Source organism: Eublepharis macularius, chromosome 2, assembly GCF_028583425.1.
Source record: "Eublepharis macularius isolate TG4126 chromosome 2, MPM_Emac_v1.0, whole genome shotgun sequence".
Taxonomy (NCBI): domain Eukaryota; kingdom Metazoa; phylum Chordata; class Lepidosauria; order Squamata; family Eublepharidae; genus Eublepharis; species Eublepharis macularius.
The window spans coordinates 77,385,946-77,408,256 of NC_072791.1; the positions used below are offsets into that span (position 1 = coordinate 77,385,946).

At 46.6% G+C, this 22,311-nt stretch overlaps 1 protein-coding gene across 4 annotated transcripts in view; it reads right to left on the reverse strand.

Moving 5' to 3' along the window:
- The window catches only part of FUT8 (fucosyltransferase 8), a 219,302-nt gene that overhangs the window by 111,514 nt on the left and 85,477 nt on the right, over positions 1 to 22,311 (reverse strand). The window contains exon 1 of one of the 4 annotated variants that reach the window (XM_054972299.1): positions 7,888 to 7,929. The exons of the other annotated variants lie outside the window; for them this stretch is intronic. Coding sequence (XP_054828274.1) covers positions 7,888 to 7,928 — 41 coding nt within the window. The 5' untranslated portion in view covers position 7,929. Of the gene's footprint in view, positions 1 to 7,887; positions 7,930 to 22,311 lie in introns of those variants that run through there. 4 annotated transcript variants of the gene reach the window in all.

A 22,311-nucleotide genomic window follows, 5' to 3' on the forward strand; every position in this document is an offset into this window, starting at 1 on the left:
TCTCCATTCAACTGAGGGTCAGAGAAAAATGTGGGCAAAGTAATGTCTTGTATCATATGGAAAGCCGACACCACCTTAGGCAAAAACTTAATACACAGCCTCAAGACCACCCTATTTGGATGGAACTGCAAAAAGGGTGGATCAATTCTCAGAGCAGATAACTCGCTCACCCTTCGTGTAGATGTTATAGCAACCAGGAAAAACACCTTCCAAGACAGAAGCTGTAAGGAACATGTCGCTAAGGGTTCAAAGGGGGGGTAACATCAACTGCGATAGCACTAGGGACAAGGACCACTGTGGGACAGGGTGCAATACTGGAGGATATAAATTCATCATCCCCTTCAGAAACCTCTGAGACAGCCTGTGGGAGAAAACTGAAGTTCCTTCCACCTGCTGATGAAAGGCTGAAATGGCAGCCAAATGTACCTTAAGAGAAGACGTAGCAAACCCCTGTGCGCTCAGGTAGCACAAGTAGTCTAAGACAGTGTATAGGGGGCATGAATCAGGCAAGCACCCCTTATCCCGGACCCACTTTGAAAAACGTGTCCACTTAGCCATGTAAGAGAACCTAGTAGATTGCCGCCTAGTATTAACCAAAACAGCCCTAACCTCTGCAGAGAAATTATCTATTGAGCATATATTCTCCAAGCCATCAAGTGTAGCCTCTCGGGGTCGTGATGGAATAGAGTCCCCCATGTCAGGATGTCTGGGGCCAAGGGAAGGGATATGAAAATCCATCTGGACCGCTCTAGAAGTTTTGCCCACCAGATTTGTCGTGGCCAAAACGGAGTGACCAGAATACAATTCGTGTTGTCTTGTTGAATTTTGCGTAGTACCTTGGCAATTAGGGGATTGGCAGGAATATGTAATAGAAACGACCTATCCAAACGAACTGGAAAGCGTCCCCCATTGATTGAGGGTCATTCCCTGCAAGGAAACAGAAAGTTGGGGCCTTTGCATTGTCTACTGTGGCAAATAGATCTACATCTGGAAAGCCCCATGTTAAAAACACAGGCTCAAGGTAAACCATATTCAGTGACCATTCATGATTGGAGAGCACCAGTCTACTGAGCACATCCGCTCTGGAGTTGTCAGTTCCTGCTACGTGAATAGCGTGTAGGGATACACCATTCGCAATCGCCCATTCCCACAGGGCAGCTGCCTATCTGCAAAGAGTTAAAGATGCAGTTCCGCCTTCTTTGTTTACATAACACATTGCAGTGGTATTGTCTGTACGGATCTGCACACTCTTGTTCCTGACGAAAGCTGTAAAAGAAACAAGAGCGGAACGAATAGCCCTAAGTTCCAGCACATTAATGTGAAGTGTCTGCTCAGAGTGCCCCCAAACCTCATGAATAGATAGGGTACCACAATAAGCTCCCCAACCATTTGTGGAAGCATCCATAGTAACACTCAATTCCCAATGTTGGGGTCCGAAGTGCACACCATAAGTTAGATTGGACTCCAAGGTCCACCAGAGTAAGGAACAAAGTACTGATTGTGGGATAGTGAAGCGTTGGGTTCGAAGAATGCAACAGCGGATTAAAACGCCTCACAAACCAATTCTGTAAACCCCTCATATTGAGGCGGGCAAAGGGGACTACTGCTGTGGTGGTGGCCATATGCCCCAACAGTTTCTGAATACTATTAGTGGTCTGATACCTTTTCTTAGAGAAAAAGGATACCAGGGAGCAAATCTTCTGCGCCCTATCAGGCAGTAAAGTCATTCTACCCAGTGCAGAATTTAGGTCCGCCCCGATATAGAACAATTTCCTACATGGTACAAGTTTTGATTTGACAACATTTATCACTAGACCTAGTCACAAACAGACTGCAGTAACCATGGTAACATCCTCTCTCAACCTATCTTCCGATGACGCAGTCAATAACCAGTCATCTAAGTATGGAAAGACAGAACCGCCCCGAGTCCTCAAATAAGCAACCACAGGGGCCATGCATTTCGTGAACACCCTAGGTGCGGTAGCTATTCCTAAGGGCAGTACTGCGTATTGGTATACCCTGTTGTGGTACTTAAAACAGAGGTATTTCCTGTGGTCCTTCCTAATTCCCACATGGAAATATGCATCTTTTAGGTCTAACACCGCAAACCAATCCCCTCGGGACAGAAGGGACAAGACCTCTGAAAGGGTGACCATTTTAAATTTCGAGGACCGGAGATAAAGATTCAAACCCTGTAAGTCCAAAATAGGCCAAAGGCCGCCATCCTTTTTTGGGACTAGAAAGAACTCAGAAAAGAAACCATGAAAGACATTCAAATCAGACACTTCCTGAATCACCCTTTTATTAAGCAGAGATTGAATTTCCATCACCAACTCAGGCATCATATTAGTGATCGCAACCCATACCCCTGTCTAATGACTGACAAAACCCAAGAGTCCGACGTGATCAATTCCCATTCTGGAAGATACGGCATCAGTCTCTCAGTGTAACAGGGAGTTGGGTCGGGTGGCATTGCAGCCGGTCAAAACTGCTTCCCTGGGCCTTGGGTGTCTCTATTGCATTGAGTGGGAAGTTGAGGAGGCCTCTGCCGGTAGGGTCGCCTCTTGGAGTGCTGCAGTTGATACGCTTGGTAGGGCCTTGGGTAAGTATTTGGCTGCTGCTGGTAATGCCGACCAGATCGATCATAGCGTTGGTACCCATACTGATGCTTGGGGAAATACCTTGGTTTGTAATAACGTTGGTCAGCCGGAACAATGCCCTAGGATTTCGCTGTTTGGTGATTCTTCCGTTTTTGAGATAAAACCTCATCAGTTGCAGCCGCAAATAAGGTAGTCCCTTCAAAGGGCATCTCCTCAACCTTCGCCCTGGTCTCAGGTGGCAAAGCAGTAGATCGAAGCCAGGCATGTTGTCTCACTAAGATAGCACTTGCCATGCCTTTTGCTGAAGTTTCTGCGGCATGTCTACCAGCGTTCATTTGCTGCTTGGACACACGAATAGCCTCGGTCTGCAGGAGCGTGAAGAGCGCCCTCTTTCCATCAGGAAGGCCTGTAACATACTCAGATAACTTTTCCCAGAGGTATAACTGATATCCTCCCATGACCACTTGGTGGTTGCCAATCCAAAGGCCAAGTGCAGATATGGAATACTGACGTCTACCGAGACCATCTAATTTCCTGCCCTCGTCAACTGGGGCAGAATGTGCGCCGGCCCGCTGCCTTTGGAATTCCTCGGTTACCAGAGAAGAAGGGACCGGGTGCTTGAACAGTGACGGCCATGTATCATGCTTCACCTTGTACATCACTTCCACCCTTTTCGAAGTGGGTGGCATCTCTGCTGGTCTTTCCCAGGCCCTCAAAATGACCTCGTCCAAACCTACAATGGGGAACCCAATGGTCACCGGGGCATCGCTGTAGAGTCTGCCCAACAGCTTCCCTCCTCCTTTGGGAGTAGTGGAAGAGACATCGAGGTCCAATGCATGTGCCATTCTGGACATCTGCTCAGCATAAAGCCTCAGATCCTCATAAGGGGACGCGGCCGAGGGTCCCATGTTCTCATCAGGCGGTGGATCTGAAGCCTCGGATGCGGCGTCCTGAGAAACATGCTGGGGAACTTCACCCTCCTCTTCGGAGTCAACATGTTCTGGAACCAGAGAAGGGGGAGGCAGCCACGCCATCCTGGCTGACGCTGGTGGCCTCGGATCCAAGTAGTCCGGAACATGTAGCAGTCCAGGGCAACAGTAGTGACTCAGTGGCGCACAACAAGTCATCGAGTGGTGGTGCCGAATGGGTTGTCCCGCATGACACACCACAGAACTAGTGTCACTTCGTGCCACTGGGGATGGAGAATGGCAGCGAGAAGTAATTTCCTCCTCCTGCATCCCTTCCTGTGTAGGTGCCAGTTCAAAACCGTACTCGGAAGTCCAGACCAACTTTTCAGCATGCGAAGTAGTAGGCACTACTTCAATCACGTCCCCATCAGAGGCTGAGTGATTCTGCAAGTTAAGGTGTGGAGACGGTGTCCTAGGAGTCGAGTGAAGCACCTTATCTCTATGCTGTGTGCTCTTTCCTCAGCTCCAATCAGACTTAGAACTCGAACGGTGCTTAGACTTTTTCACCCGTTTTGTAGGTGGTTTGGAGATGGATCTGGGATCAGAAGAAGCAGGCGGATCCGAAGGCTTCGCAACTGTCAGATCCGACCTCGGAGCCGAGCGTACCAACACAATGGATCCAGCCCATGATCTCAATTCCGAGACTTTCACTGCTGCAGGGACTGATGAACGGGTAGAGACTACAGATCCAGCATGAGATCTTCGATCCGGAGTGGCCGCGGGCTTAGCAAGTGCAGGAGTCGGCAGCTGAGACTCTTTTACGGACTTACCCGGTGATAGGGAATCAGCCGAAAAATCTTTCTCCCAAAGGGAGGCCTCAAGGCGCTGGGCCCGCTCATTCCTTGCCTTGGGGGTGAACTGTTGGCCAAAATGACAGGTCTCAACCTTGTGGCCCTCCCCCAAGCATATAAGACACATATCATGTTGGTCAGAATGGGTCATTTTCATCTCACATTGGGAGCATTTCTTAAAGAGAGCCTTCTGCGACATCTTGAAAGCATCGGGGTGAAAAACCGCCAACGAGTAAATCGGATAGTCAAAAACGGACCGTAGTCAAAAAACCAACCGGACACTTTACCAACAGTGTGGGGAGTCGAAAAAAACCAGTCCTAAGCGTTCGGTACCAAGAAGATCCAGTCAGAAAAGGAGTAGCGAGACGAGCTCAGAAGCACAGTTCCTCTCTTCACGGCAGCTAAGAGAGAACTGAGGGAGAGGGGGTCGCCCCACCCATGTCACGTGCCCCGTTTAGGCGGGAAAGGTGGTTAGGCGACGTGACTGAGCAGTGGCAACCCCTAGCGGAGCTCTTTAGAAGCTATCAGATTTCTCCGTCGACAGGCCTGCACTTGCGCAGTCCCCATGTGTGTCTGCACAGAAGAACGAAAATGAATCTCTCGCTTTTCAACTATCACTTCACAAAAAAGCCTGTCACTAAGACACATAATAACTAATTTAGGAGATAAAGAACAATTTTAAAATACCCGATTAGTAGACATAGCATCCAAAACAGGACTATTGGGAAAAAATAAACTAGAAGAAAGAAGAGGACAAAAAATACCCTGGTTTCTATATTTTCAATTGATTTATTTTGCAAAGGATACAAAACTGAATGAAATAATGAACAAACCAAGGACAGAGTTTGAACAAATAACAAACTCAAGAATTTACTCGTAAAAGCTTAGTTTATAAAATGTATGGTTTATTACTAAATAATACAGAAATATCAAGCTTTGCCGTACACCAAAAATGGCAACAAGACTGCGGAATTGATATATCAGATAAGGAATGGGAATAAGTTTGGACTCCCAACTGTTTAGTTCACAAGTCATTAATAACAATCTTCAATCATACAAAGTTATTAACTTTTGGTATTTGACCCCACATAAATTATCCAAAATATATTCTAGGAAACGACCTTTATGCTGGAAACAATGTGGGAAAGTGGGCGATTATGCACACTGCTGGTGGAAATGCCAATATGTAAGAGTACTGGAATAAAATTTTAAGCCAGATAGAGCTAATAACATCATGTAAGATACCTCTAAAACCAGAAATTATTTTCCTCAATATTTGGAAAGACCAAAACATACCATCTGTTTGAAAGGATCTAATAACGACATTCTTTTTTGCAGCCAAACCTCACTAGCACTATACTGGAAATGAAAAACAATACCTACAATTAACACATGGTACAATAAAATTTGGGATCTCCTCCTAATGGAAAAAATAACTGAAAAGTTGTATTTACAAACCAACCATGCAGGTACCTTTAATTTTTATGCTAAATACATGCTGAGATTCAGAAGATTTTAAAAATTAACTGTGCTTTGCTGTTTAGAATTATACCAGACGATGTGGACAGAACATTACATGAACTATTTCGATATTTGCTGACGGCGGCAAGAGTGGTAATAGCAAGCAAATGGAAAGGAGAATGCCCAACCAGGGAAATTTGGAAGGACAAAATGTCAGAATATGCGGTGATGGCAAAATTGACAAACTACATAAACAGAAGGCCAATTAAAGAATTTGAAGAGAAATGGGGAAAATACTTTGCTTATAACGGATAAAATTTATAAGATGCTTTAGCTCTGCAGATTTGAAAACGATTGTATTGTGATCTATTTGATAACTCGATTGTAAAATAATTAGTGATATAAAGATAACAGATTTTATAAACTTTGGCAATAAGTCAATTACAGCTGTTACAGTTATGTAAAGTGTAAGTAAAAAGTAATGAAAATATGGAGTAGAAAGAGGTCAGAACTCTTAATAGTACTTTATTTTAAGGCTATTAAAGGTTGTGATAATCAGTTATATGAAGTAATAAGCAGTGTTAATGTTAACAATTGGTTCCCCCCCCCTCTTTATTATTAATAGAATAACAGGTAGAAATAGGTTTGAACTTTGTATGTGTTGCTTATTCTGGAAAAATATTCAACAGCTATTTTAATATCCATAAGGGTCATGACTCTGGTATTTCGTATTTTAACAAATACAAAATACAAACTTGTAACACAGTTTTATATTTGTTTTTCCCCTTTCCCCCCTTTTCTATACCCCTTTTTTGCTTTAATAGAAATTTATTTTTTTAAAAAAAATTATAAGATAAATACAGACTAATCACTACATATATTAAGCTAATTAATTCCTGTAATGACTGCTGAGTTCCATATTTTGCTTGTATATTAACTATAGTCAGGCTTTTTTTCCCAAGGGGTATGTGCCAGTATGGAGTACCAGCACATGTTTATGGAGTTCCAGCATCTCTTGGGCATTTGGGACTTGGACTGAGAGGGGAGAACAGCATGAGAATGGGCACTCTGAAAATGTATTACGTGTCAAACTAAACAAAATGGGATATATGTCAAGTCAAATACCTATCCAAAGAGGCGTACACCAGGGCTGTGTCCTTGCACCTCATTTATTTAACCTATATTTAAACTTTGTTCCAAGCTTACAAGGCATCACCACCCACGCACCATGCTTGGGCAACTGCCTAGTGCCCACCTTGCTATACGCCAATGACCTTGTCTTGCTCTCCACAACCCAGGTTGGCCTAAAGTGAACTATAAGAGCATTTATAGCCTACTGTAACAACAAACTCTTGGAGATAAACAAAGATAAATCCAAAATCATGGTCTCAAAGTCAACAAAACAAACAACAAATGGAAAATTGGTACATATGAATTACAACAAGTCAACGAATTTAGATAGCTAGGAATCGTCTGTCTTCCAGTCGAATTTATCTTGGTCCAAATATATTCAACATGTTACACAGAAAATCAGCTTAGCTCTACTGGCTTTAAGGGGATTCTTCATTCAAGGAGCTCAATATGTACCAACACTTTTAAACATGGCTCTTGTAATACCACACATACTATATGGTTCCCCGATATGGTTCCTGGGCCCAATAGAACAACTTGACAAGCTCCACTTAACCTTCTTCTGGAAAATACTTGCTCTACCACCATGTATAGCCTCTACAGTCATATAATTTGAACTGGGCCTTCCAAAAATCTCAACAATCATCTGGAAAGCCATAATAAACTTCAAATACAGACTGCAAAACTCTAAAGCTCTTCCAGTCTTCACTAAATCAGAAGCCCAAGAGCACTATTGGTTAAGGTGGAACTGTGGACACGGAATTGAACAAATTAGGTTCATGGGACCCAAGAACTTTAACTGGGAAAAGACAAGAACTACTCATAGAGAAGCTGCTTAAGTAGGACTGGGACTCCCTTCAAAAGGACGTGGCACAAAAATGCTCCCCGCTCTATGTGAGAATTAAATATCCTACCCAGTTTGACCTGCCTCATTACCTCAATATGCTGGTAGTCCCAAAACTGGGGCGGTCATACATGGTTGCACGTTGCAATGCATTGCCGACAGCCCAGATGAAGGGTCGCAGCCACTTCCTCAGGATACCATCGGATCAACGCTTCTGTGACTGCCTTTTGGCTGAAGTTGACTCGCTGTCCCATACCTTCTTTCACTGTCCAAAGCACGAACTAGCCAGAGAGAGATTCTTTAAAAAAGGGCTACTGAGGCATTCAAACATTCCTGATTCCTCAAAATTAAGACTATTATTGAGTAGGCTTTGTAAAAGCTGCATGTAGATGTGGCAACCTTTTCTTTAACTGTTATTTTTAACTCTTAAACTTTGTTAGAGTGTATGGCCTATGGGCTGTTAAGCTAAATAAACTGAAACTGAAACTGAGAATAGGCACTTTTTTAAGGGAAAAAAGCACTTGTAGTGTGCTAAAAATTCAAAGTCCCTATGTCAATGGGGGGGGGGAATAAAACCATTTAATAAATCACAATTTAGCAGTTTCAGCTAAAGTTCCTTTTAAGTCTTTTTGCTGAAAAATGGCAACGTTCAAAATAAACAGATACTATCAGTGGTATTTGTTCTGCAGCTTGCAGAGAACTACATTTTCATTTACCATTACACAAAAGAGTCATGTTAAATGTCCTGCATACCACTTGCAATTAGAGATGTGTGCTTTGGGTTATGGATCTGGGTTTTTCACCCGGATTGGGCCTAATTCGATATGTTTTGGCATTCCCGAATCAACCTCAGCATTGCTGAAGCAATTCGAGAATGCCAAAATAAAGCTTACCTGAAGCTTCGTTAAGCTTTGGGTAGCACAGAAGCAGTCTTTTCCTTACCATTCCTAAGGAACGCCAAGAGGAAACTGTGCTGCTGCTGCTAGTGGGGCTTTCTAGATGGCTGGAGGTGGCATTTTGCATGCAAACTGCACCAAACCTGAAGGGGATCCTCTTCTAATCCTCCTCTCAAGACCTCCAAAGAAGATACCCCTATCCACCCCATTATTCTCTATGGCTGATGGAAGAGGGGACAAGAGAGGGTTGGACTGAGAGGCAGGAGGAGGAGAAGGGAGGGAATCAGGGAAGGGAGGAGGGATTCTCTGGGAGGAGAGTGTTTTTTTAAATGCTGCAGAGGAAATCTAGGGGGCTTTCTAGGTGGCTGGGGTGGCATTTTGCAAGCAAAACGCACCAAATAAGGTGCCCCTATCCACTGCCAATCTCCATTGTTCCCTATGGGGAAAATGGGGAGGGGGGTTCCTAGATGGTTAAGGGTGGCATTTTGCAAGCGAAATGGACCAGGAATTGACTGAACCTGATGACTGCACCAGGAGGAGACTGGTTTGAGAGTGATTTGGGGGGAGGGGGAAAGGGAAATTTTCTTAGTGTGATTCGCTGGTGATTCTCTGCTGTGAAATTGTTCTTCTTGCCTCAGTTTGGCTATATAGGGGAGAGGGGCTTCAGTTTGCTTCTAGTTGCAAGAGCGTCCCTTGCTTCATATGCTTTTGTGTATTTTAAATTAAATTTTTCTTAGTGTGGTTCTCTGATGTGAAGGTTGGTCTGCATACAGTACAATGAAGATCAGCAGTAGATAAGGGCACCTTCTTTGGGGAGTGGCAAAACATCCCCCCCAATCCAATCTCCCTGAAACTTGGGTGGTCATGAGAGGAGGGTTAGGAGAGGTCCTTTGCAGGGGAAACCCAAATCTTTTTGGGGTGCACACCCCTCCATCCAATGCCCTAAAATGTAACTATTAACTATTGGTCTGGAGACCAAGTCTTTATCAGGAAAGGATGAAAGAGCTGGATATGTTTAGCCTGGAGAGGAGTACGACTGAGAGGTGATATGATAGCCTTCTTCAAATATTTGAAGGGCTTTCACACAGAGGATGGAGCAGAGTTATATTCTGTTGCCCCAGCAGGTTGAAGCAGAAATGACAAGTTAAAATTAAAGCAAACGAGTTTTTGGCTAAACATTAGGAAGAACTTCCTGACAGAGTGGTTCCTCAGTGGAACAGGCTTCCTTGGAAGGTGGTGGGTTCTCCTTCCTTGGAGGTTTTTAAAAAGAGGCTAGTCATCTGACAGCTATGATGATTCTCTGACTTAATATGAATGAACACAGATCAAGAGAGTGAGTGCATGAAGGGATGAACTCATGCTTGCCTCTCATGGCCTCTTTTTATATGCCCAGATTAATACCAATTGCCTCTTTGGGGTCAGAAAGAAATTTTCCTCCAGACCAGACTGACCAGGGATTCTGGAGGATTTTTGCCTTCCTCTGGGCATAGAGCTGGGGTCACTGAGAGAGGTGAGGGAGAAGGAGGTAGTTGTGAATTTCCTACATTGTGCAGGGAGCTGGACTAGACAACCCTTGGGATGCCTCAGTTCTATGTTTCTATGAAATATACCTATAACCTTTTTAATTATCAAAGAATCTCTGAGAATATGATTGTCTCTCTCCATTACTGTTGAACCTTAGGCAGCCCTAGCGTGCCTAAAGTGAGGGGAAGGGCTACCCTTCCTGCCTTCTTGCTCTCTCATGAGGCACAGTAGGTCTCGTGACATAGTGAGACGGTGAGGGAACCCAGAGGAAAGCAAGCTGGCTGTGGAGAAATAAAAATAAAATCACCACCTCTCCTCTGAGGACAGGAGGACATCTTGGGTGTTTCACACCATTCAATCAGGGAGGTAGGAAGATGATTTCTTCCTCTTTCCTTTGGGGTGTGGGACCACCCTTCCTTAGTTCGGGTGACTCCCTGCAGCAGTGTATTCCTTCGGTATGAGGTTAGTCTATTTCATTTTTCTATTGCCCTTAAAAAACAAGGTATGCAAAGGTAAGAATGTTAGTAAGGATAGTAAAGGCAGTAAAGGCAGAAGAGGTAGATTTCAGCTAGAATCTGATTGTATTTGGCGGATGAAGATCCTGGAAGGGCAAGATGTCCTCCTGTCCTCAGAGGAGGAGGAGTGTCATGATAAGCATCCAAAGGTCTGTTCTCCCTCTGAGGTGGAGGAAATCTTGGGTGCTCTCAAAGCAGTTACTTATGGACCACCACCTGTAGTACTCTCCTGCCGAAAGCTATATCTGCTGATGCATAGGTATGTAGTTGGTAGTGTTTGATGAACCTTGATAATAAAGACCACGTGGCAGCTCTTCTACTGATACATTCTATTGTAAGGCTGCATTGGCTGCCACACTTCTAGCCAAGTGGACAGCTATCCCCATAGATATTTCAAATTTGAGTGCTCTATATACATCTTTCATGCAGGTCTTAAAGTTGTATGCAATTGCAGATGATGACATTTTTTGTCCCACTCTGGCAGGAACTTTGTTGATAAACAGTGAGTCTGTCTGACATACTTGTTCTGTTATGATTAGGTACATCTTAAGAGCTCGTCTCATGTCTAAGCTCTGCTATTCCCTTTCTTTTGGGTGTCTTGGATTCAGGTAGAAGGAAGGAAGGTTAATTTCCTGTGAAAGATGGAATTTGGAATATGCTTTGGGTCCGTTCTTAATACTGTTTTGTCTTTGTGGAAAATGCAGATGCGGTCATATGGATAGTGCGCTCATCTCTGAGATCCGTCATGCTGATGTTATGACTACTAGGAAAATGGTTTTTAGCTTTAGCCATTTTAGCAGTATGCCCTTTATTGGCTCAAATGGTGACTTGGTTAGGGCTGATAGCACCACATTCAGTCTCCGCGTTGGAAATCAGTGTACTGCAAGTAGACTCATTAACTTTGCCCCCCTGAAAAATCTTTTTGAGATGTTTTCTCCACTGAGAGAATGTCTATGCTGACTGCTGCTATCGGTTTTCACAAAGTTGCTGGTTTAAGAGTTCTGGTGAGGCCTTGTAAGAACCCAAAGATGGCTCCTATTGCAGATTTTAAGGAATCAGCTTCTCACTTATTTATATATTAGATTTTTAGTCCACCCTCCCCGTCAGGTGGGCTCAGGGCAGAATACAACATTTCCACTTACATACAATTTAAACACTTAACTTTATTTAAATAATACATTAAAACACATTATACAATAAAACATTCTCCTCAGATGGTGACTATAAAATGACAATAAAATGGTGTGCTTCAACCTGGCCCACGTATAGGGTTGTGGACAAATCTTTTATGTGGCCGGCGGGGCCCAGCCTAGCCTCCACCAAAACATGTCTTACAGGCCCGGAGGAAAGATAACAAATCTTGCTGGGCCCTGGTGTCATCAGACAGAGAGTTCCACCAGGTCGGTGCCAGGACTGAGAAGGCCCTGGCTCTGGACAAGGCCAAGCAGCGCTCCCTTGGGTCAGGGACCATCAAAAGTTGTTTATTTGTTGAACAAAGTGTCCTCTGGGGTACATACAGGAGGAGACAGTCCCATAGATATGCTGGGCCCAGTCTGCATAGGACTTTATAGGTAAATATCAAAACCTTGAACCCGACCCAGTTCTCCACTGATAGCCAATGCAACTGGCAAAAAACAGGGTTAACATACCTGTAACTTATGTTCATCGAGTTCTTCTGTGCTGACACACATGGGGACTGCGCAGGCGCAGGCCAGCCGCCGGAAGATTCTTTACAGCTTATTTCAGCTCCGAAGGGGCCGTTTGTCGCGCGCCTCAGCAACCGTTTCCCGCCCAAACGGTCACATGCTTTACCAGCGACCAACGGCCCCCTTCCCTCAGTTCTCCCTTGCCGCCGCCATCCAATACATATACGTATACAAAGACATTTACTCATCTTTTCTATTTTTTTTTTTTTTTGGAATTCACAGCGGGGCAGGAGGGATGGATGTGTGTCAGCACAGAAGAACTCGATGAACATAAGTTACAGGTATGTTAACCCTGTTTTCATCTTCGTTCTTCTGTGCCTCCACACATGGGAGAGTACCAAGCTTCACACAAGAAAGGAAGGCGGGGTGAAATCCAACTCCATTTTATTAACCACCCCAATATTGGTACAACATACTTGCTCCACATTAACACAACAACATACAATAAAGTATATACACATAACTATATACAACGTTTCCATCTCCATTATTGGAGCAAAATATACCAGCGCACTCCTAGGGGAACAAGGAGTGGAGAACAGCCTTGGCCATAGCAACATCTTGGTCAGCATTAACATCAACAGCATAATGCTTCACAAACATGTCAGCGGATGACCACGTTGCAGCCTTGCAAATGTTAACCAGTGACACACCCTTGAAAAGGGCTGAGGAAGCCGCCTGAGACCGTGTGGAGTGGGCTCTGATCCCCAAAGGACAGTCAACCTTGGCAGAAGCGTAAGCCCTAGCAATGGCCGACACTATCCATCTGGACACCGTCTGCGATGACGCCTTGTGATCCCTATCCTTCGTACCAAAACAGACAAAAAGGTGGGGGCTGTTTCGGAATTCCTTAGTCCTGTCTAGGTAAAAAGCCAAAACCCTTCTCAGATCTAAAGCGTGAAGGGCCTTTTCCCCTTTAGTAGCAGCATTAGGAAAAAACACAGGCAAAGTGATCTCCTGTGATAGGTGGAAAGCAGATACCACCTTGGGCAAAAACTTGATGCAAGGTCTCAGAACCACCCTATTCGTATGAAAACGAAGGAATGGAGGGTCAGCTCTAAGAGCAGCCAGCTCGCTAACCCTTCTGGCAGATGTTATAGCCACCAGAAACGCAACCTTGTAGGACAATAAGTCCAACGGGCATGTGGCCAATGGCTCGAAGGGAGGCAGCATTAATCTAGCAAGGACCAGGGAGAGAGACCACTGAGGCACAGGGGGCGATACAGGCGGGTAGAGATTAAACATTCCCTTCAAAAACTGGCGAGACTTATGGTGTGAAAACACAGTGTATCCATCAACCTGATCGTGAAATGCGGAAATAGCCGCAAGGTGCACCTTCAGGGAGGTAACTCTAAGTCCCCGGTCTTTCAAGTCACATAAATAATCAAAGACCATCCCCAATGGGCTACTTATAGGCACAACATTCCTTGAAGCTGCCCACGCTTCAAACCTATGCCACTTAGCAGTGTAAGCTCGCCGAGTGGAAAGTTTCCTCGCATTCAAGAGGACTTTCTCTACTGGTTCAGAAAATCTTACAGGCAGGGTCGAATCCACCAAGCAGCCAGATGTAACTTCCTGGGCTCGTGGTGGAACAGACTCCCGTTCAACAGGAGATCCTGTCGGGGCGGTAGGCTCACATACGTCCGATTGGACATCTCCAGCAGTTTGGGGAACCACAGCTGCCTCGGCCAGAAGGGTGCTACTAGAATGCAATCTGACTTGTCGCTCTCTATTTTGCACAACACCCGTGGTATTAGTGGGAAAGGTGGAAACATATCGTACAACCTGCGGGTCCACGTATATTGGAAGGCATCCCCAATAGAGAGGGGGTCGCTCCCTGCCCGCGAGCAAAAAATTTTGGCCTTTGTGTTTGCTGATGTCGCAAACACGTCTATATTTGGCTGGCCCCACATCTGAAAGATCGGCCCAATGTACTTTGCGTTTAGTCCCCACTCGTGATCCAACGTGTGTACCCTGCTGAGGATGTCTGCCTGAACATTGTCTGATCCCGCTACATGTATAGCACGGAGTATTACACCATTCTTGATCGCCCATTCCCAAATGAGCGTGGCCTCCCTGCAGAGAATCATGGATGCTGTGCCCCCTTGTTGGTTCAGGTAATACATGGCGGTTGTGTTGTCCGTCTGCACCAACACCTGACGGTCCTGAAAAGCACTGTAAAGGACACAAGTGCAAAACGAATAGCTCTTAGTTCAAGCACATTAATATGCAGGTTCTTTTCCCTTTCTGACCACACATCTTGTACACACACAGCACCACAATAGGCCCCCCATCCTTGCAGGGATGCATCAGTAGTCACTGAAACCTCAGGATGGTGATAGCCAAACAGGGTCCCTTTAAACAAATTTTCATCTGACAGCCACCAGTCAAGCGAGGCTAAAATGACTCTGGGTATGGAGAATTTAAGAGATGGAGGGTGCTGCAGAGCATTGTACCTCCGCACAAACCAATTTTGAAGCGGACGCATACACAGTCTCGCAAAGGGTACCACTGATGTAGCAGCTGCCATGTGTCCCAGTAGGCATTGTATCATGCGCACAGCTTGGAAGCGATTTCTCTTAAACAAGGACACTAGGCCCTTTAGGGATCGTGCCCGTTCTGGGGGCAGCAGTGCATTAGCCTCCACCGAGTCCAACACCGCCTCAATATAAGGCACAGTGCGGTTTGGTGTCAGCTTAGATTTTTCAAAATTTACAAGGAGACCTAGGAGTTTGCAAGTGTCTAGTACTAACTCCACATCTTGCAATAACCTAGCCTCTGAACTCGCTGTTATTAACCAATCATCGAGGTAGGGATAGATGGTACAGCCCTTCTCTCGAAGAAAAGACACCACAGGAGCCACACACTTGGTAAATACTCGTGGGGCTGTGGATAGGCCGAAGGGAAGAACCTTGTAACGGAATACCATTTGTTTATAAACGAAGCTCAGAAATTTCCTGTGTTCCCTCAAGATCCCAACATGGAAATAGGCGTCCTTTAAGTAAAGGACAGCAAACCAATCTCCTTTTTTTAATAAGGAAAGTACAGCAGACAGCGTGACCATTTTAAACTTTGTCACTCTCAGAAAAGCATTCAGCCCTCGTAGATCTAAAATGGGGCGTAAACCTCCATCCTTCTTAGGGACCAGGAAGAAACGGGAAAAAAGCCTTTCTCAGACTCCTCATATGCCACCTCTTCCACAGCATCCTTAGCCAAGAGGGATTTGATTTCGTCCTCTAGCTCAACCAAGGTATTATTCACAGCCCTTAATGGTGAAGTACACATTGGCAGTTCAGTGAATTCTAGCCCATATCCCTTATCAACAATCGTTAAGACCCATGAGTCAGATGTTATTGACTCCCACTCAAACAAGAAAGGCTTCAGCCTGTCCGAAAAGTTCAGGGCTGCAGTAGGGCCAGACTGTCAGAACTGCCTCCCCGCTCCCTGCGGATCTTTCTGTTGGGCAGGAGGTTGAGACGAGCGGGACTTGAAGGGCCTATGCCTCTTGCTCTGCTGCTGCGTAGGGGTGTACTGGCGTTGAGAAGGAGGGTATTGATGGTAGTACGGACGTGATTGGTATCTCCTGTGGAACTGATACGGGTTGTATCTGGATGAGTACCGTGGTTTGAACGCAGACCTGTCTGCTGGGGTCACTCCCAATGGACGAGCCGTCTGCCTGTCCTCTTTTTTCTTCTTTAGCGCCTCGTCTGTAGTGCTGGAGAAGAGGGAATCCCCCTCAAAGGGCAGATGCTCGATCTTGGCCTTTACCTCCTGCGAGAGAGCCGTCGACCGCAGCCACGAATGCCGTCTTAGGAGTACCGCCGAAGCCATACCTCGGGCAGCAGTGTCGGCAGCATGACTCCCCGCATTCATCTGCTGCTTTGATAATCGAACGGCCTCCGTTTGCAGCAATGACACCACTGCCTTTTTATCTGCAGACAGGTCAGTGACATAAGACGCCAGCTTCTCCCACAGGTAGAGCTGATAGCCAGCCATGATAGTTTGGTAGTTGGCTATCCTGAGGGCCAGTGCAGAGACAGAGTACTGGCGTCTACCCAGGGCGTCCATCTTCTTTCCCTCTTTATCAGGTGGAACAGAGGAAGAGCCTGATTTCCTTTGCTGGACCTCCTCGGCTATCAAGGATAATGGTGGAGGATGTTTGATGAGAGACTGCCACGTGCCTTGTTTGATCTTATACATCTGCTCGATGCGCTTTGAAGTGGCTGGCAGATCCGAAGGCAACTTCCAGACCTTCTCCACAATCTCCTCCAAGCCTTCCAGTATAGGGAAACCCACTGTAGCTGGGTTGTCACCGTAAATGCGACAGAGGAGCTTATCCTTCATCTTAGGTACCGCCGATGACACATCGATCTCCGATGCCTTGGCCATACGGGCCATCTGGTCAGCATAGATACGGAGATCTTGAAAGGGTGAGCTCATAGATGGGCCGATGTTGTCATCTGGAGATGGTTCAGACAACGACTCAGAGCGAAACTCACAGTCAGCACCCTCATCTTCCTCCTCGGAAGGCGGGGCCAAAACATTTTCAGCTGGAAACGGTGGAGGTAGCCACTCATGCTGTCTCGACGTCGATGGCCTCGGATCCAACGAGCCGAACCCAGCTGGCACCCCCTCCCGCTGGCAACAGTAAGCAGCTGGGATGGAAGAGGCCTGTCGGTGCCGTGAAGCCAGTGAATGCTCAGAACCGACGCTGCCCTCGGATAGATGGTATTGGCTCTGAGAGGATAAGGCCGGGGAAGTGGGTGATGGCTCCCTGACTGCATGTTGGATTCGACGGCGCACGGTCGGGCTCGGTTCCGGCGACGAGGAATGAGGCACGCTAGACAACACCACGAACGCTCCCGGATCCGGTACCTCATCCTCAGGAACGGGACGGTCAGGCGAATCCAGGTGAGGCGAGGGCGTACACGGGGACACTAAGACCACCTCCTCAGTCGATCGGTGTCGAGGGGACCAGGACCGCCGATGCTTGGTTTTCTTTACCTTCTTCGACGTTGGTTCGGAGGCTGCCCTCAGATCCGATGCCCTCTTGGCAGATGACTTACGCACAGCCTCCGGTCTCGGAATCGCTGTAGGCTCTGCAACCGATGCTGGAGCCGACACAATAGGATCTGAGCCTCTCGGTTCCGATCTCGACGCCGACTTCACTGGTTCCGATCTTGTCGACGCCGAATCTCGTGGCGACTTCGGAGACATCGCCCTCGAGCTCGCCCTCGAAGCTGCCTTACTCGCCGGTCGAGATGCCAACACCGACTTGGCAGATGCCACAGAACCTGCTCTAGAGCGCCCTCTGGCAGGAGTGGAGACGTGGCTAGCCTTTGGGGAGGATAACGGAGTTTTTCCCGCCACCGAAGGGGGTCTGGGAGTTTCTTCTCCGTCCAACACCTTCTGCCACAACGAAGCCTTCAAACACGCAGACCTCTCCTGCCTGGCCTTATGCATAAACTTCTGGCAGATCTTACATGCCAGGACGATATGCCCTTCCCCAAGGCAGAAGAGACAAAGATCATGCCCATCGGTTTGGGCCATCTTTGTCTTGCACTGAACACAGTGCTTAAACAAGGCCTTAGAAGCCATTCCGAGGGTCAAGCAGTACGCGTCGTCAAAAATACAGTCCGAATCAATACACACCAAGAGTAAGTCAGTCAAATCCACAAGAAGAAGAATGGTCGAGTCCAGAATCCGAGTCAATATCGAAAAAAGCAATCCAACAAGCAATAAGAAGCACGGAGCTACGAGCGGACGTTCACTTCAAGCGGCGGCAAGAAGAGAACTGAGGGAAGGGGGCCGTTGGTCGCTGGTAGAACATGTGACTGTTTGGGTGGGAAACGGTCGCTGAGGCGCGCGACAAACGGCCCCTTCGGAGCTGAAATAAGCGGTAAAGAATCTTCCGGAGGATGGCCTGCGCCTGCGCAGTCCCGATGTGTGGAGGCACAGAAGAATGAAGATGAATACAGGTGTTATAGGTTCATCGGTCAGGACCCTTGCAATTACTTGTGAAGCCACATTTTGGACCAGCTGTAGCCTCCAGATCAAGCACAGGGGAAGCCCTGCATAGAGTGAGTTGCAGTAGTCTAGTCTGGAGGTAACCGTTGCTTGGATCACTGCAGTTAAGTCGTAGGTCGAAAGGTAGGGGACAAGCTGCCGGGCCTGTCAGGGAGGCAAAACAGAAGGGCCAAGCCCCTCAGAGGAGAAAAGTAATTAGAAAGTTGAATTACTGGAAAATTCCTATTTTATTACTATAAAGTACTACTTGTGCTGAAAGTGCTATATGGTATTTCGCACAATCTATAAATATCAAAACTCTACCTCGAATAACATCGCAATCATTAAATAGAAGAGGTCATAGAATCATATATCAAACACCATTGGTAAGTAATAAATTCCAGTACAGTCAAGTACAAAGGTTAACTGTTCTTTCTTCTTTTTTTAGGTACAAGAAGATGCTTCCATGGTCAAGTGGTTGCAGAAGGACCAACAGCTTCTTCCTTCTTGCATTGATGTATAACTCAGTCAATAAAGATTGTTACATATTTGATGTGTTCAATATTTGGGCAGAGCCGACGGGTGTGTGCCAGCAATATATTTCCTGTTTCATGTGCAACACTTTTTCACAGGCTCATTATAACCACAACAATATAACAAGCAGTATCACAAGTTATTCACCAACTGATGTAGTCATTCGACGGTAATTAGCTAATTACTGGTGTAGTCATTCGTGGCTAATTACCATCAAATGACTACACCAGTTGGTGAGTAACTTGTGATACTGCTTGTTATATTGCAAGAAGGAAGAAGCTGTTGGTCCTTCTGCAACCACTTGACCACGGAAGCATCTTCTTGTACCTAAAAAAGAAGGAAGAACAGTTAACCTTTGTACTTGACTGTACTGGAATTTATTACTTACCAATGGTGTTTGATATATGATTCTATGGCTTCTATTTAATTATTGCAATGTTATTTGAGGTAGAGTTTTGATATTTATAGATTGTGTGAAATACCATATAGCACTTTCAGCACAAGTAGCACTTTATAGTAATAAAATAGGAATTTTCCAGTAAGTCAACTTTCTAATTACTTTCCTCCTCCGAGGGGCTTGGCCCTTCTGTTTTGCCTACCAAGTTCGGAGGAACCCTTGTTCTTTGGTTAGGCCTGTCAGGGAGGCATCCAGGATCACCCCCAGGCTCCTAACTCTCGAAACTGGCGCAAGCGGTGCCCCATTAAGAGCGGGGAACCAGAGTCCCGTGCCCATGGACCCCCGACCCACATGCAGGATCTCCGTCTTTGTGGGATTTAATTTCAACCGACTCTGCTTCAACCACCCAGTCACAGCTTCAAAGGCACGCTCCAAGACATCCAGGGCCGAGTTGGGCCGTCTGTCTATCATCAGATATAGTTGGGTGTCATCGCATATTGATGAGACACAAGCCCGAAACTCCACACCAGCTGGGCAATGGGGCCTATATAGACGTTAAACAATAGAGGGGAGAGTATTGCCCCTGAGGGACACCACACACCAACAGGTGGCGGGATGACATTTTCTCCCCAAGCGCCACCCTCTGTCCCTGACCATGGAAAAAAGACAAGCCACTGTAAGGCAGTCCTTCGTATCCCCACATCGGCGAGGCAGTGGGTCAACAGATCATGATCGACTATATCAAACGCTCCTGACAAATCCAATAATATCAGCAGCGCCGATCTGCCACGATCCAGCTGTCTGTGGAGATGGTCCGTGAGGGCGCCCAGCAATGTCTCCATCCCGTGTCCTGGGCGGAAACTGGACTGGAAGGGATCTAGAGATGAGGAATCATTCAGGAAACCCTGCAGCTGCTCCACCACCACCCGCTCAATCACCTTGCCCAGAAACAGGAGGTTCAAAACTGGGCAGTAATTAATCGGATTTGTGGGGTCCACGGATGGTTTCTTCAAGAAAGGCCTAACCACAGCTTCTTTCAATGCTCCCAGAAAAACCCTGGAGCTCAAAGATGTGTTAACAATGGCCTCCAAGGCAACCCGTAACCCATCTACGCTGGCCTTCACCAGCCATGATGGGCACAGGTCCAAGAAGCATGTGGTAGGCCTCACTGCTTGCAGGGCCCTGTCAATCTCATCCTCATAGAGTGGGTTGAAATGGTCTAATATCAACTCAATAGACAGCCAAGGGACCTCCATGTACTGTATCAATTGTGGCTGGTACGTCATGGCGGACAAGATTTTGTCAGCAAAAAAGCTCCCCAAAGCAAAGCCTCATAGCTAATACCCGAATTCAAAATTTGACTGTGTCCCCCTGGTAGGGTGACCAAAAACCAAACTACATTGAATAATTTTGCTGGGCGTGAGCTAGATGATGCAATGGAAGCTTTGTAGAAATCTTTCTTTGCAGCTTTCACTGCCATCTCATAGGATTTCATAAACATCCTATAAGATGATCTTGAATCTTCGTCGCGAGATCGTTGGCACACTTGCTCCAGCCGTCTCAGCTCCCGCTTCATCCGTTGTAGGCCTCTGCATACCACAGAGCCAGTCTGGTGTGGGAGTGAAGAGGGCGACGGGGAGCGATTCTGTAGATGGCTTCGGAAAGATGGACTTGCCAGTCTTCCACCAGCTCATCCAACGAACTGCCAGGGAGTATTGAATCCCGCAGAGCATTCTGGAAACCAACTGGATCCATAAGTCTCCACGGGCGAACATAAATGAGCTCGCTGCCCTTGCAAGGGGAGGGGCGGCATGTCCAGCCGAGCCTTCAGAACCAAGTGGTCTGGCCATGGCACCAGTTCAACTGTTTCCAGATCCACATTTATCACCCCCATTCCAAAGATCAGATCCAGCGTGTGGCCTGCTTGATGTGTGGGGGTCGAAACAATTTGGGAGAGTCCTAGTGCTGCCATGGAGGATACCAGGTCCACAGCCTGAGTAGAGGTGGCAATCACCAGCATGGACGTTGAAGTCTCCCAGTACTACTAGTCTTGGATACTCCAAGGCCCACCCCACTACTGCCTCCAACAGGCGTGATAGGGTATCTGTTGGTGTGCTAGGCAGTCGGTACACCACACAGATAGCCAAACTCTCCTCAACATCCCACACTAGGCTCACACAATCAATGCGGGAGATCTCCAGGACAGGGAACGGCTTAAAGGAGAAAACCTCTGAGACAAGAATCACCACCCCTCCCCCCCAGCCTCCCATTCGGGACTGATGGAGGACCAAAAACCTGGGGGGGGCGGGTTCAGTTCTTTCAAGACGACCATTTCACCCTCCCTTACCCAGGTCTCAGTCACACACACCAGGCCCATATTATTTGCTACAAAATAATCATGTAGCATTCTAGTTCTATTGTTTATCGACCTGGTGTTGCACAATATCAGTGTTGAAGGGGAGCTAAGTTTCCTAACTCCACATCCAGCATTTCTCGGGATGGGATGCAGGTTGGAAGGACACCAAGCCCTGCCATATTTCCGTGTCCTTCTCATCTTAACTCAAGTCCCACCGCCATACTTCCGTCGTCCCCAGAGGACCAGGATCCCTGGCTCTATATCGGTCACTCTCTTCGACCACCACCCTCTGGCTCACCAGCTTATACCAGCTGTTAGACCTCCAATAATTCCAGTTTTAAAATTCCCAGACACACCATCAGCTGTTAGAATAAATACTAGCCAATCAAGGCTCAGTGAGTAAAACCCAGTAATAGAATTTATCTGCCTGTAATCCAATCCAATGGGCAGAGTATCACTGACCCCCCCCCCCACTGAAAACAATTTCCCATCCAGGAAAAGGCACAGAGAGGGGCAGGGCTGAGAGGCTGACTTCTCTCACACAGGTAGGCAGGTGTTTGCTCTTCTCCCTCCCTCCCTCTC